At 37.8% G+C, this 16,237-nt stretch overlaps 1 protein-coding gene across 13 annotated transcripts in view; it reads right to left on the reverse strand.

Moving 5' to 3' along the window:
• Nucleotides 1-16,237, reverse strand: part of LOC128025116 (adhesion G protein-coupled receptor E5) — a 61,076-nt gene that overhangs the window by 6,696 nt on the left and 38,143 nt on the right. The window contains exons 12-16 of one of the 13 annotated variants that reach the window (XM_052612150.1): nt 15,049-15,266; nt 14,258-14,416; nt 14,000-14,171; nt 13,438-13,518; nt 12,081-13,340 (exon numbers count right to left, since the gene is read on the reverse strand). The exons of 9 other annotated variants lie outside the window; for them this stretch is intronic. In XM_052612150.1, coding sequence (XP_052468110.1) covers nt 13,296-13,340; nt 13,438-13,518; nt 14,000-14,171; nt 14,258-14,416; nt 15,049-15,266 — 675 coding nt within the window. In that variant the 3' untranslated portion in view covers nt 12,081-13,295. Of the gene's footprint in view, nt 1-590; nt 794-875; nt 993-1,929; nt 2,084-12,080; nt 13,341-13,437; nt 13,519-13,999; nt 14,172-14,257; nt 14,417-15,048; nt 15,267-16,237 lie in introns of those variants that run through there. 3 more of the 13 variants (XM_052611357.1, XM_052611445.1, XM_052611865.1) reach the window with 3 other exon arrangements.

The following is a 16,237-nucleotide window of genomic DNA, read 5'->3' on the forward strand; positions in this document are numbered from 1 at the left end:
ATCTCCAATACCTGTTCGATTGGAAGGGGTATGATCCGGAGGAATGCTCTTGGGTCAATGCAAATGACAACCCAGGAGGAGACCCCGGTGCCGTTTGCCTCCTAACGCCAGGAGGTGTTCACGGGGAGTGGGGGGATAGGGGGTGCTCTGTCACATGGACAAACTCTCGACTCTTCTTGTATCATGAACTGTGAATGCTTGCTGCCTGACCTGACCCTTTATCTGACTAATAAAAACAAGATATTGATTCATTCTGTGATATTGTGTTTGCTGGTCCCAAACTCTGCCTGTTGTATTTGAGCAATAACAAAAGCCTGCAAATGGATCCCAAGCTGTGTGATGTCCCGTTACACTTAGCTACACTAAAATGACTGAAGCTAAAACTGATATAAAAATTTCTGGCAACACAGAAGCTGGGCATATAAGCTTAGTGTGGTCAAGCTGATTGTTGAAACCATTTCTAAACCAGCTGGAATTCAGTTTAAACACATTTACATTTTAGCATTTTATTTGTAATTGTGTAACCATTAACATAAACAGTCTCCATGAGATCTTGTGCTGGCCATGAGCTGATCTGTCATTATCTTCACCTCCTCGTGTGTAAAGATGAGCATCACCGGCTCTGACAGCTGCTTGGTTTCTGCATTACTGACGACGGCTGTCACCACTTTAGAGTTGAGTTGATAACTGACGCCTCTCTCTTCATCATCTGGTCTCTCTCTGCTAATTGTATGGAGCAGATCACTGGATGAGTTCAGATCTTTATGACTGACCAGAGCCGCAAACGCAAAACCTAAAGGAAACCACATTTACATATCGTCAGTAAAGTGCTGATGGTTTCAGTAACACATTTATATGCACATGTTTGTTTGTACCTGGATAAGATTTCCCTATAACTGTTTCCCAGCTGGCACTGAAGAGGGCGGAGTCTGTGCTCAGAGTGACACGCCCACTGGGCGGAGTCTGACCCCGCATTACTGCAACCTCAGCAACTGTGATTCACATCATGAAGAACAACTACTTTCAGTCTTAAACACACACAGTTAAAGGGTTAGTTAACTCAATAATCAAAATTATGTCATTAATAACTCACCCTCATGTCATTCCGAACCCGTGAGACCTCCGTTTATATTCAGAACAAAGTTTAAGATATTTTAGAAGACTTGACTCGAGTATGAGTCAATCTTTTGTTCGTTATCTGGCTCGGCTCTGTGTTCATCTTCAGTTCTCTCTTCACAGCAGTTCAGTCAGTCACTGTTTGAGTAAATGCATTACTCCGGGATATTGGTTTGTTTGAACTCAGAGGGAGTGTCAGACACATTAAAAAAGTTAATAGCTTAAGTCATTTGCGGATTACTGCTTATTGGAGACGTGAACCTGTTTAAAACAATTCAGTTCGATTTGGTGAACTGGTTCAAAAAGATCCGGTTACAGCGAATGATTCGTTTGCGAACCGAATATCACAAACTGCAGTGTTTTGTACTCTCTCCCACAACAGACACGGAAAAGAAGAAAATTATTAATTAAGTCTTAGTTTTTGCTATTTTTGGACCAAAATGTATTTTCGATGCTTCAAAAAATTCTACCTGACCCTCTGATGTCACATGGACTACTTTGATGATGTTTTTCTTACCTTTCGGGATATGGACAGTAGACCGTACACACAGCTTCAATGGAGGGACTGAGAGCTCTCGGACTAAATCTAAAATATCTTAAACTGTGTTCCGATGATGAACGGAGGTCTAACTGGTTTGGAACAACATGAGGGTGAGTTATTAATTATATAATTTTGATTATTGGGTGAACTAACCCTATGAATCTGAATGTGTATGTAAATCACTGTTTATAATCTAATTGCCTTATTTTCAGTATTTCTATGCAGAACCAGAGTGAGATTGTGTCTAAACTGAAATGTGTGTGGTTTCTCACAGGTGTTGTGTGTCTCCATCCTGGTCACTGGCTGTTTCAGCTGAGGTCCGATCAGACGCATGCTGTTCTCCACCGCATCCAGAAACTGATTCAGTGTCTCACCGTCAGCGATGGTTCCTTCAGACAGCAGCTCATCAGTGGAATTGAACACATTCTGTGAAATTAATCACCACTGTGTGAGTGCATGATCACAAACTACTGTGTGAATATATATCGTGCAGTGAGTGTTTCACCTGCAGTAGCTCCTCTCCAGTCAAATGTTCTCTATGTGGATCATTCAGAGATTCACAGCTCTTCTTCAACAGTGACATCAACTGCTTCAACTAGAAGACGACACACAGAAATCAGTGCATTTGAGTCTGACCATAATAAAAATAATCATAAGCAGATATACAGATTCTACCTTATTGGGCCTGTGGTCTACAGAAAAGGGTTCAAACTGATTGCAGTCCATTTCTGCAACAAGAAAGACCGACTTAAGCAAACAAACTATACTGATTGACATTCATAAGGATTCCCATTAGATGCCACATAATGAAAAGTGCCATAGTTACTGTAACCCTGATGACATATGCACCTGTAGTCATTTGGATTATTGTAGCAGTATCAGTCAGAGTTTGTAGGGTAGACTCTACACACCGTGAGAGAGAGAAGATGGGAGAACATTTTCTGTTAATGTCATTTTAACACAGTTGCACATACAAAGACACACATTGCACGTTTATGAAGCTCATCTGAAATGGCGTCAGGTTTGGCATCAGTGCTGCATCAAACTGCTATCTTTTAACACATGACAAATGAAAGTGATAGGCCAGAAAAATAAAAGGTAAAAAAATAAAAAAAATAAAAGGTACCTTCATATTCCTTTTCTTTGCCACTTGAGGTCTCAAATGTAACGCCACCATATCCAGAATATTCATTATCGGGACACTTGTTTATATCTGACAGGAGGGAATGATGGACGTTTGTGTGAATTGTTTTAGTACAAATTCTATAATAATAAATTAAACCAGAGAGATGAGGGTAATCCAGATAACATGGATTTTAACTTTAATGACACAAACTCCCTCTTTTAACTGACATCCAGAGCATTAAAACTACCTAACAGTCAAACTGTTAAGTTTGCACTATTCAGTCAAACCATCAGGTTATAATTACCAACACATTCATAATTTAAAAGGTTAAATCCACTGGCAAATCCATTGCATGATGGTATAAAGAGTCCTGGGAAGAGAGAAAAATACAGATATAAATTCCAGTGATAGTTTCTTTTTTACTATTATTTTTACATCTTCTACATAATGTTGAACTTGATTAAATGTGTATGCAATTTGCTGGCAAAAAAAAAACTTGTGATGAGATAAATATTATGATTCAGATATTGTAGAAAAAATTACAAAGTTCACACACCTGCTTTTTTGATCTGAAGACTAATCGTAATAAAATTCAAAAGTTACATTGTTCACTGATTCAAATCTGCTTCTATTAATGAATTATTTGTTCACACACCTGCTTTTTTGATCTGACGACTAATCGTAATAAAATTCAAAAGTTACATTGTTCACTGATTCAAATCTGCTTCTATTAATGAATTATTTGTTCACACACCTGCTTTTTTGATCTGACGACTAATCGTAATAAAATTCAAAAGTTACATTGTTCACTGATTCAAATCTGCTTCTATTAATGAATTATTTGTTTTAGATTTGAATTTAAATTATATTTTAAAAACAATTTGCTCATCTGGTTGAAGGGAATATGCTAAGCTACAAAAGATGGAGAGAAGCTGAAACCTCTACTAAAGGTAAGATATTGCTAATTAAGATCGCCTGAATATTGAATGTATTTTTGAGTGTATTAATGTAGAAACTTTTATTTTCTGTGAAGCTGCTTTGCAAAGCTGTGCTTTGTGAAAAGTGCTATACAAATAAATGTGAATTGAATTGAAATTAATTTAACTGAACTGAATTAAACCTAACGTCACCATGCAATGCATTGTGGGATTTTAGGACACAGGAGAGACAAAGTAGATGCTTTTTAGAATATTATGTTTAAGAACATGTTAAAATGGAGAATGATTGCTGTCTTATCAACTGCCATAGCCTTTCTCATACCGACAAGGAAAAGTCTCCTTCTGTCCCCTCAATGAGGCAGAAATATCTAAACTTCTCCTCTTCCAACCATCTGCAACATGTGCTCTAGACCCAGTCCCCTCACACCTCCTCCAAGCAATCTCTCCTGCACTTCTACCACTTCAAACAAATATCAACACATCGTTTCTCAAAGGCATTTTCTATGCCACATTCAAGCAGGCTCAGGAAAACCCAATGCTCAAAAACCTTCATTAAATACTTAGACCTGCCTCTCCTTCCATTCAACATGAAAACACTTGAATCACTTGTTTTTAACAAGGTAGCAATATTTCTTTCACAGAATAACCAACTGGAAATTAACCAATATCCGATCATCTGTTCTCTGTCAGCTGTCTTTTAACACAGAGAATCATCAGATTCTTCTGTCTGCCCTCTCAACACTGGGAATCACAGGGATTCCACTTCGCTGGTTTGAATTAGGGCTGTCAACAAATATTCTAAATTCAAATATGTATTCGAATAGTTTAAAAAAAAAAACAATTTCGAAGGTGAAAATTTATATTCGAATAGAAAAAAATGTGGAAAAAGGCGTGCCTGAGGGTTCAGGGACAGGTCACAGGAGTCGCACCGTCTGGCACAGCATCACTGCTGAAAGTTGACACCTCTTCATGGAAGATGCCAGCAAGTGCAGAGCCCAACTCGACCGCAGCAGAGAAAATGAGGTAAAACTGTTGACCCACGAGTCAAAGTTGTATGCAAGCTATTTAAGATACAGTTAGCATACCATACGACTACTAGCAACATGAGGTCAAATCTCAGAAATGTGCACCCAAATGAGCATTTTATAATGTGTGGAACTCCAGCTAAACAGTCACGTCTTGATACTTAACGTTACTTTGCATCGCCCGGCGCAAGATCTTTGTCTACAACACGACAAGAGGCCATAACGGATAAAATAATTTCGTTCATTTGTAAGGACATGAGACCGATCAGTATCGCAGATGGGGCAGGCTTCAGGGAGTGATGTCAAGCAATGGATTCGAGGTTTGATTATTTATCGTTTCATGTCAAGGAAAAGTTCCATGTTTACCACAGCACAGCTCGCTCGGAGCGTTCAATGTCAGTTCTATATGCTGTAAAAACTTCAATTAATATAAATAATAAGCCTGCTATATTTGGGACAACAGTCATGACCTTAAATTGCTTGCACAAAAATTTGTTTGTTCATTTAAACCATTATGCGCAGAGAACATGAGGATGAGAGAGCGTGAGGTCTGCAGTCTTGGCCATTAGTTGATTTCCTTGTTTTTGTGTATGTAATACGTTGTCATATATGTTTAAACTTAAATAGACTACCATTACAAGTAGTTATGTCTCTTTGTATTATTTTGTCCTGTTATTGACGTAATGTGTGTCATTGACAACATGTGCAACCAGATGTTCGAATAGTTCGAATATTCATGTATTTTTTAGAGGGAATATTTGAACGTCATTTTTGAGCAATTTTGACAGCCCTAGTTTGAATCCTATCTCACTGATAGGTCTTCCAGGGTGGCCTGGGGAGGGGAGGTATCCAGAGCACATCCACTTGTCACTGGGGTTCCTCAGGGATAGGGTGACCATGTGAGCCATTTTCCCAGGACACGTCCTTGCTAGGATTTCTATATTGCCTAAAACATCCAAAGTAGTTTGACCAATAACATGCAGGTATGTTACATAATCAACCGATCGTTGCATGTGAGAACTACAGAGAACGATCAAAGTAGTGCAAATACATGTACATGTTAGGTGTTTGTATTTCATTCAACTTGAAGCGTCGCTGCGCACCAAACATTTTATGACACCAAAGTACCAAGAGAGTGATTTGAATAGGCAACTTAAGGAGCCGTCTGCTCTGCTCTCTATATCTCTTATGAATGTCATACAATAATCAATCTGCACAGCAAAAACAGCCAAAATCTGGATATTTTAGGCAATATAAAAATCCTGGCAAGGACATGTCCTGGGGAAACCCTACTCAGGGATCAGTTCTTGGACCCCTCCTCTTCTCCATATACACGACATCACTGGGTTCCATCATCATGATGACACATAGCTCCATCTTTGATTTCAAACAGATGATCCAACGGTAGCTGCGCGGATCTCAGTCTACCCTGGCGGATATCTCGGTATGGATGAAAGAATATCACTTACAGCTCAACCTGGCAAAGACTGAGCTTCTTGTCTTCCCTGCCACTCCAACTCTAGTATGATTTCTCCATGCAGCTAGGCTCTTCTACAATTACCACATCAACTTCAGTCAGAAATCTTAGTGTAAGCTTTTAACGACCAGCTGACGTTCAAAGACCACACTGCAAAGACTTCTCGATCAGGCAGATTTGCATTGCACAACATCAGAAAGATCAGTTCCTTTCTAACGGAGCATGCTGCACAACTTCTTGACCAGGCTCTTTCATTTCTAGGCTGGACTACTGCAATACTCTTCTGGATGGATTTCCATCAAGCACAATCAAACATCTACAAATGATTCAGAATGCAGTGGCACAACTGGTCTTCAGTGAACCCAAATGAGCCGATGTTACACCTCTCTTTGTAACCTTGCCCTGGCTGCTGGTTGTGGCTTGCATTACGATCAAGACATTGATGCTCATATATAGAACAGCCACAGACTCAGCATCCCTCTACTTACATTCACTATTACAAATCTACATCCCCTCCAGAAGTCCGAGATCCGCTAGTGAGTCACACCTTATGGTAACATCACAGAGAGGTTCAAAATCACTTTCCAGAACATTCTCCTTCACCATTCCTGGCCCAATCTGGAATGATGAATCCCAGACAATTCTCAAGCTGAAAATTCAACACTTTGCTTTTTCTTTTATTAATCATTCCCTTGTAATTTGTACTAATCTGAACAAGGTCTGAAATTTTGTATTACGAGCACTTCCTGTGTTTATTTGCCTCTTTGTGGTGAATCACATGTTTTCCTCATATCTAAGTTACAAACAGCTTAAAATGTGGTTTTAAAATGTATCTTCATATATATCACAGATATATTTGTTTCCTTTGAACTGTAAGAACTCCACTTAAGGTAGGAAAACACATCTGGAAATATTATTTGTGGCAGCTTCTTGAGATACATGAAGACTTATGATTGTAATACATTTTTCTTAAAAAATAAAATAAAATAAAAATAACAGTCAACATTGTACACAGAGTTGACCAAATGTACCTATGACTGAATTCTTAAAAAGCAACATAAAGGACATCCCAGTACTGCTCAAATACTACTCAAAACAATCTTTCAAAAGTTTGTATTCTTCTCTAGCACTGAAAAAGCATTGATGTGGGGGCTGTTAGTATAGTTTAAAACAGGAATTTTGGTTTGTATTATGAAAACCAGCTTAATTTAAAACATATGTCACTAAAGTACACCCATTACACAGTGACCTGAACTTTGACGTTTTACTAAATAGCCTGATTGTATCTTCATAGTTGCAAGTATTTAAGGGTTTCAGCGGATGGAAGAATGAACTGACGCTATTTGCATAACCTTTTCATTACATAACAGAAACAGCTTATTACTGTTGTGGATTTGTTTTGTTACCTGAGATCCATCTCTTCATTTTTCTTGTGGTTTTGTGGTTTTCATTTTTTCTTGTGGTTTTATGTAATAAGTTATGTAAGAGTGTGCAGAAATAAAGCGACTGCGACATAAAGGAGGTTTGACGAACACAGTGGAAATCAGGAAAAAGATCATAGTAGGAGGAAAAAATAAAACTTCCACAGTCATTTCCCAATCGTTAACAGTTGATGCAAAACCGAGGCTTTCCTGCTGTCTGCTGGCAGATTTTCTAACAACTGAAGTGGTCTAGTGTTATTACACAGACACAAAGTTATTTTGTAACAGTCTCTGACACATTTTAGCTATTTTCCCAGAAGTTGTCTGACTTGCTAATCCAGCTTCAGACACTTGAACAGAGTAAAACAGAGTAAAATCTACTCACCCAAAAGAAGAGCCCACTGTAGCTCCATGTTAGGAAACCGTAAACTGCTACTTTCTAAGTGAAGTATTTTTATGCTTTAAGGTTGGGGATGTATTACAGTTTTGTACATATGCTAGGACACATTTCTCAATACTTAGGTCACTTTTGCGAAACTCTCCACACAGTGAGCACAACAGAAGTCTATGTGGGTTAAACAGAGGATCAATTATCATTTCTTTGGTACAAAATGCATTCAATGACTACATCTCTCAAAGTTCATGAATTCTTTTCTCACTCAGACACAAGAAGTGCCAAAACTCTTTGTACGTACAGGCCAGTTTGCACATGCTTACATATGGTTTTCAAAACTGTTAAACTGATGTTCAGAACATTAACATAATACAAAACTGAATAAGACAGCAATATGCTACATTTCTACAGTAATATTTGAATGAAATATATTTTAAATCTAAATTAAAATTAAAAGCTATAAAAACAATTGGACAGTTAGTAGATTAGCATTACTATTGTATCTGTATCAGTGGATGGTTTGCATACAAATTCTTCTATTTTGGAATTACTCTGTGCAAAAAAATACAACATGAAATATTGACGAATTCTGCATCCTGTCTGATTCATTCCAGTAACACATTGCAGTGAATTATAAACTGAAATGTGTCTTTGTTTTACAGAAGTAAACACTGTATAATGCTACATATTGTAAGTGTTTTGTGTTTTTAGCTCATTGTTTTGTGGGTGACAAAGTGTGTTTGTCGCCTGTCAACGTTTGCTAGTGTTCTGGAAGAATGAGTTGATTTGAGACCTGAAGAGATAGTTTTGGTAGTTGTAGTGCATTCTGAATGTGAGATGAACTGCTTTGCCAAGCTGAAAGTTGGTTAGGAGAACTGTGTGAAGAGTTTTGCAAAACTGACCTAAGTATTGAGAAATGTGTCCTAGCGTCTGTAAAAAAAACTGTAAATTTGTACTTTTACTTCATGCTTTGAAACCCTTCTGCTCTTTTGGTGGTAGGCTATATAGGTCTCCTGTTATTTGTTCCTCCTACCAGAAAATATATTTTTTCAAGAAAGCAAAGAAAGAAAGAAAGAAAGAAAGAAAGAAAGAAAGAAAGAAAGAAAGAAAGAAAGTACGGAAGTTCTAAGCGGCCATGCATTATAATTTTTTTTCCTTTTTGTTTTCTCGTTATAACGACTTATTTTTCTCAGTATCTCGACATAACAAAAGTTTGTTTTCTCATTATAACGACATGACGGTTTTACTGTTGCTATAGTATTAGTAACGAACTCAACTTTGACAGTCATCTGATGGACAACCATGCAGGCGCTCTTACTGTAGCCTATATTTCGCCTAGGTAATAACGTCTACAATACTGTACATAAATAAAGGCTGATCAATCACTGTTGATTTTTCCAGAGACAGTACAACAAACATTTTTTTTTTTTTTTTTGTAATTAACATGTTTAAATGGCAACACCGCGAAATTAGAGCTGCTTGGATTAAACTTACTTTTCATTTTCCCTTTATTTGAAATAAAATTATATATAATTTGTAATTTGTAGTAGTCATTATATGATGTGGCAGATATCATGTGTGTTACAAGCTTCTGTTTGAAAAGAGCGTCCATGTGTACATGTGGTGTGTGTGTGTGTGTGTGTGGAAAAAACGATTACAACATTATAGAACAAAACTGAATTAAATAAGCCTATGGATTTTACATATATATCACATTTCTCATTAATATGGTTAACAATAAAGATTAGTAATAAGGAAAAGAAGCACATCAGCCTACATCGTTAAATCCCGTCCTACTGTAGATAAACAGAATACAGTGATGTCAACCTTGGTTTTGATAAGCAGTTATTTTATGACTCAGAACGCGTTGGTGAAACTCATGCATCTAGCAGGAACTTAATACACAAAATATTCATATTGATTCAAGCATATTTAACATTTATGAATTAATTAAATGTCAGTAATGAAGACTGCACAAATTATAGCGATCACGAGGAAGGTCCGCGTACAGTAAAGTGTATAGTATACAACACCCCATCAGTTATATTCAGGTCTATAGTGCCACCTGCTGGCGCAGTTTTGTAACTTCTTAGAGAAAACTAGTTCGTTATAACGAGAAAACGAACTTCGTTATGTCGAGATAACGGGAAAATTAAGTCGTTATAACGAGAAAACGAGAAGAAAAAATATTATAATGCATGGCCGCTTAGAACTTCCGTAAGAAAGAAAGAAAAAACACAATTTTCTTTTCCATTCCTCCTCATCTTGTGTTCTGCAAGTTGGAGAAATGGTTGTGTCACAAGGTCTTTACAATTGGTTGTGAAAGCTGTCTGTTATATTGGCAGGTCTCACACTTAAATGCTTAAAGATTCAGAAATATGTCTCATGATTTGACCCCTCAAAGTGGCTGGAAGAGGCCATTATTTTTAATAAATCAGCTGACTAAAGCAATATCATACTGTAAAATACATTGCTGATGTCCTATAACAGATACAGGGAAAATAAAGAAAAATACAGGTGTCAGCTTCTATACCAACTATAAGATGACTCCTTTATTCAACACTCAAAAGGAATTAAAATAAAAATAGTGGCCTAACATGAACTATATGAAAAGACATTCACACACTTAAAGGGGTCATAGGATGTGATTTCAGTTTTTACTTTCTCTTACAAGATCTTGGTGAATAAAGAAGATCTGTAAAGTTGCAAAGACTAAAGTTTCAAATCCAAAGAGATATTCTTTATGAAAGCTAAGGCTCGTCCACACCCCACTAAAACGCCTCGTTTAAACACACCCCCACATCTCTACATCACTGTGTGGGAAGATTTGCATAACACCGCCCACATGTTCACGCAAATAAAGAAGGTGTAACTTTCATTCTCTCTGTTGCTGCGCTGCCATATCGCGGAGTCACTGTGTGTCATTGTGAAAGCTAAAATACTTAGTTTGGTCTTCCAAAAGAGGACACGACTAGAAATCAGTGGTTAAGCTGTATCTACAACACTGTTCCAGAACAGTTCAACACAATTATTCAGATGTGTGCAGCACATTTTTCGTAGGACGAGGACTGTTTTCTGTGAGAGTAGCCTATATTGTCTGTTTCTATAAAGTGGGGCAGTTCCAGCTTTGCGAGGACAGTCTAGTGCTTCTGACTCACAGTCTGTGTACTTAAAGACTTTGACTCTGGTGATTCACAGATCACAAATGCAGACATTGTTTTATGTTTACGCAGCATGATACACAATGCAACGCAATGCATAGAAACACAGTATTTAACAAACAAAGTCATTATAATCAGTAATTATGTCTATTGTCTTATCCCGCTGGGACACAGCATCACAGTCTGGTAAGGAAGCGTTTCCCGGTCCTCTCAACACATACAACATTTGTACTATTTGACCGTAAGTGCCCTGCGAATGGACGTCACATGAAATTCCGCCATGATTCCAGTTTGAAGTGAACATGTTTTAAAAATTGATAGCCTGAATGCACTGGAAGGCGCTTTGGATAAAAGTGACTGCTAAATGCATACATTTAATTTATTTTAATTTAAGTATGTGAGACGTGTATTTAAATTGTATTTATTTACAGAGGTATATGACGTCACACTTGTCCGTGTGTGAAGATGTTGTGCAGCGCAAATCCGTGAATTAATCTTCCGAAGTGAGGTGACTCCAACAGATTTGCCTGCTCACAGTTAATGCACGAGCTCACTTCTCTTATTATCTGAATCAGATGTGTTAACAGAGAGATGTGCAACATATGCAGAGCTGGGGCGAGAGGACTGGAATTGGAAACCGCTGTGGTGAGGGGTGTAACATTTCTGTCACACGCTTGAGGTATTCAGCCAATCACAACGCACTGGATAGCTGGCCAATCACAGCACATCTCACTTTTCAGAACAATGTGCTTTGTAAAAAAACATCGTGTTTCAGAAAGGCAGGGCATAGAGGAGAAACAATATGTACATTATATGGAAAATAGTGTTTTTAATCTTAAACCACATAAACACATTGCATTACACCAAATAATGTGCTTTTTACCAATGTTGTATGACCCCTTTAATAATAAATACATTTGAGATTCATTACATAAACAACCACAGAGAATCTCTGTTTTTCGTTTGTTTTTGTTTTTTTATGATGCACAGGATGTGGAAACCACTGCACATCTTTACCCACATCATCCTGTGGAGATTACGCTTGTCGTCCAAAAACAGAAGTGCACATACACATTTACCTGATTGTTAATGCACTACTTGTTGTTAAAACATGAGTTTGTGTCTTTTCTTTATATGCGTTCCTCTTCTCCGACCTGAAGTGGGGCGACGGATGAGTGTGAAACAAATGGCAGCAAATGAAAGTGAAACAATGTACTAATCCAGAGAAGTCCATTTCAGGAAATCATTTCTGTAATCATGTTTATGCATTATTTCCCTCAGAGTATAAGAGTATCTGTCCATCTCTGTCTGTCTCTTGAATGTTTATTTAGCCCTTTCCAGAAGTTTCCACTAGTTTTCCCTTCTGCAGGTCTCATTCTCCTGCTCAGTGTGAGAGACTCCAGCTCTTTCTCCACATGTTTTCTGACAAGAGTAACTGAGAGGGTAACTGCTGCTTGTTCAAATTAAAGATGACAAAGACAAGCTGGAAATGCTTGAGCTCAAAATCAAGATTACTGTTTCTCAGTAAAGATGTTTTAGTTTGATTGTCAGCATAATTACAGAATTGTTTTTATTAAATTCAGGCAATATTTGTATACAAACATCATACATCAACATTATGACAGCATTTCTATATAATTTATGTATTTTAAAGTCAACATAAACTATCCTGTTTAAAACCAAACTACTGTTTCACTTTCATTTCTCATACTTCTATTATTTCTAGAGGGTCGTTTGTATAGACTTTATACAGTTTTGTGACAATCAAAACAAGATCATCCTCAACATAATAAAACATCATTTTAAACAAGCTGCCTTTTGTTTAATCTAAAATGTAAGATTTTCTACATGCATAACAGAAAACAGAAAATATTCAATACTTTGTTCATTTATTGGCGTGATCTAATTTAGATCTTCCCATGGCAGGCCTATAGCTCAGACTCCAGTCAAATATGTGATGATTCCTTATCAGTATCCTTACAGCAGTTTTCAGATTCTCTGTTGAACTGAAACGTCTTCATTTGTCACAGAAAGTGTTCAAGTGATAAAAAAAGTGTTCAAAAGTTTGTAAAATCCATCAGCACATGACAAGCGCTTTAAATGTGTGTCTCTACTGTGCTGTTATCGCTCCGTGGAGGTTTCTGTAAAAGTCAAAGGAGGAATGAAGAAACAGAAGCCACAAACGCTGCTTTAATGTGAAACATACACACACACACACACACAGATACTCTAATATACCTGACTGCTGATGGTACTGTATTCGGCTTTCTTCTTCTGTGGACACATTCGGACGAACAGATTGTAATACTCAGTCCTGACCTGAAGGGGGTGACACAACAGGCAAACTTAATGATATTTGATTCAATAATAAATTATGGTGTTTCTGAAACACTCCCATCATATTCGTTCAGAAGAGTGGCTGACCAATATGGACTTTCTGACGGCAGATGCCGATATCATAGAGAGCAGGAAGGCCGATATAATGCTTACATTTGTGCTTCAGAAGCTGTCTTTCTTAGTGCTGCTAATATAAATGTCCCGCCACTGTACTAATAAAACCTGCTTGTGACACTTATCGGCCAAAGAGGGAATATTATCGGTTAATGCCGATAATTTAAAAAAAGGCCAAATATCGGCATATTTACAATGCTATGATTAAGAAAAGTTCTTTATTTTTAAGTGAACAACTACTTTAAACCATTGATATCTTGTCAGATGTTTTGTTTAAAACAAGCCACTGTTGCCCAACATTCAGTGTTCAGTGTTGTGGTTTCTGATCATGTTAAACGTGTCTAAATACCAGTTTGGACAGCAGGCAGTGCATGATGAAGATGAGCGCCCCCTGGAGGCTGTTGAGGATGATGAAGAGGTACAACATGACTTCAGTCCCTTTCTCCTGGAAGAGGAAGAAGCCGAAGATCCAGGTTCCTCCAAGAATACACAACTGAGCCACAGCGGTCATCGTAAAGCTCCTACACACCAAATATAATTCATCAGAACCACTGATGCACAAACATCAAGACTGAATCTATGACTGAATCTGTTTGAGATCACGCACCTGATCTGCTTGAGACTGGAGAGGTCTGGATTGAGGCTGGAGAACTTTTTGGCCAGTTTCCAGATGGTGATGATGAAGACAAAACCATTGAGGATCACGACAATGCAGACGGGAACGAAGAAGCTCAAGATAAAAGAGCGATCGAGAGAGAGCCAGCAGCTGCAACACACATTAGGATAAGACAATTAGTCACATGATCACAAACACACACCAGTTCACCCCTCTTCCTCTTTCCCTTTCATAGAGTACTTATAACCTCCAGTGTTATTTTAGTGTCACTGATAGTTTTTATTGATATTTTAAAATTAGTTTTACTTTTTATGTTTTCATTTTACAATTTTTGCTTTTTTTGTTTTGTTTTTGTCCTTTTTATTTTAAATGGACTTCAAATAAAAGTCAAATGTTTAACATTGAACATTATTTCAGTTAATTATTGTTTCATGTTTAAGGTTTAGCTGTAGTGAATGATGATGAACTCATAATGATAATAACCCTCATCGTGCTCTTTCCACAGAAAGCACAGTCAGACTGCAAGACTTTCATAACTGGTAAATCTTGATAAGATCTAACTCTGTCATTTACAGTCACTGAAGGCACAGGTTGTGAATATGACATGTCTAGACTGGAATGACTCTGTGAACGTCAAAAACTGGCTGTATTTACAGCTCTTGTATTTACAGTTTCTGAAGCCCAAATATGAATTACTGATGAAACTAGTCAGAGGTATATATAATGCCTTGTGACTCTAGACACACTTCTACAGCTGAACAGCACTGGAGGCACAAACTCACTGTCGTTTGGTGCCGTATCCCGCTGGGAAGGTGATGGCAGAGATGATGACAATGACGAGAGGGGCTCCATATCCCACCAGATACATGTAGAGGTGTTTTAATGTGGTGTTAAACACCATCACAACCATCCGGTAGAGCTGAACCCCCTCCAGCAGCATCCAGCAGAACACAGACAAGAAGAAGAAGTGAAGCAGACCGGCCACAATCCCACACCCTACCTGAGAAAAACACACGTCAGGTCATGCTCCTGTTGGCTTACTGGAACTGATTACTCAAAATCACATTACAGATGCTTTTTTTGTGGATTACATGTTAACAACTGATTCACACAATGGAAGCTACTTATACTGTTTATATAGTACAATTAGGGCCCGAGCACTGGTGGTGACAGAACCCTCTTGGATCTGCTCCGTTTATTATTATTATTATTATTATTATTAATAAAAATATTATTATGAAGAATGAATCGCATTTTGAGAGCCTAATCATACTTGAAAAGTCACGAAACTTTGCATACACCTCAGAACTGGTGAAAATTTACATCTGATATGGGTTTCAGAGGCGGGTGTGGCAAAATGGCTCAACAGCGCCACCTATACACGTTCAATGATGTTCACCTCAAGCTACGTTTCATGTAGGTCTGCGAAAATCGGTACACATGTAACGCACCAATACCTCCAAAGAAAATTATCAGCAAAATTTGTGTCGTTTATGCCATTTTCATGGGTTGTACTCCAAAGTTGGTCAGTGTAATCTAAAGGCCTTTGCGATGTTAAATTGCAAAGATCTTGAGTTTTCGTTAAAGAGCCTTACTAATTTCGATGTTTCGCCATGAAAAAGGAAGTTGCTGTAACTCAGACATACAAATCTGCCCCAAACTTCACATGATCAACAAGACTCCTGCCCTGAACAGATCTACATGCCCATATTCAGTTATAGTGGTAGCGCCACCTGCTGGCAACAGGAAGTGACATGTTTTATGCAGTAACAAACTACTGATAGAAATTTCATTTCAATGTACATGTATGAAACTCAAAACCAGCTGGCAGCAGAAAGATTGACACATAAAAATGACATATGCTCATAATGCATAATGCTCACTGTTCATTGTTTTACTAAGGCCCCCTGAACTCTGGAATAGCCTTCCTGATAATCTTCAGGGTTCAGACACACTCTCTCTGTTTAAATC

The sequence above is a fragment of the Carassius gibelio genome, chromosome A1, assembly GCF_023724105.1.
Source record: "Carassius gibelio isolate Cgi1373 ecotype wild population from Czech Republic chromosome A1, carGib1.2-hapl.c, whole genome shotgun sequence".
NCBI classification, from domain to species: Eukaryota; Metazoa; Chordata; class Actinopteri; order Cypriniformes; family Cyprinidae; genus Carassius; species Carassius gibelio.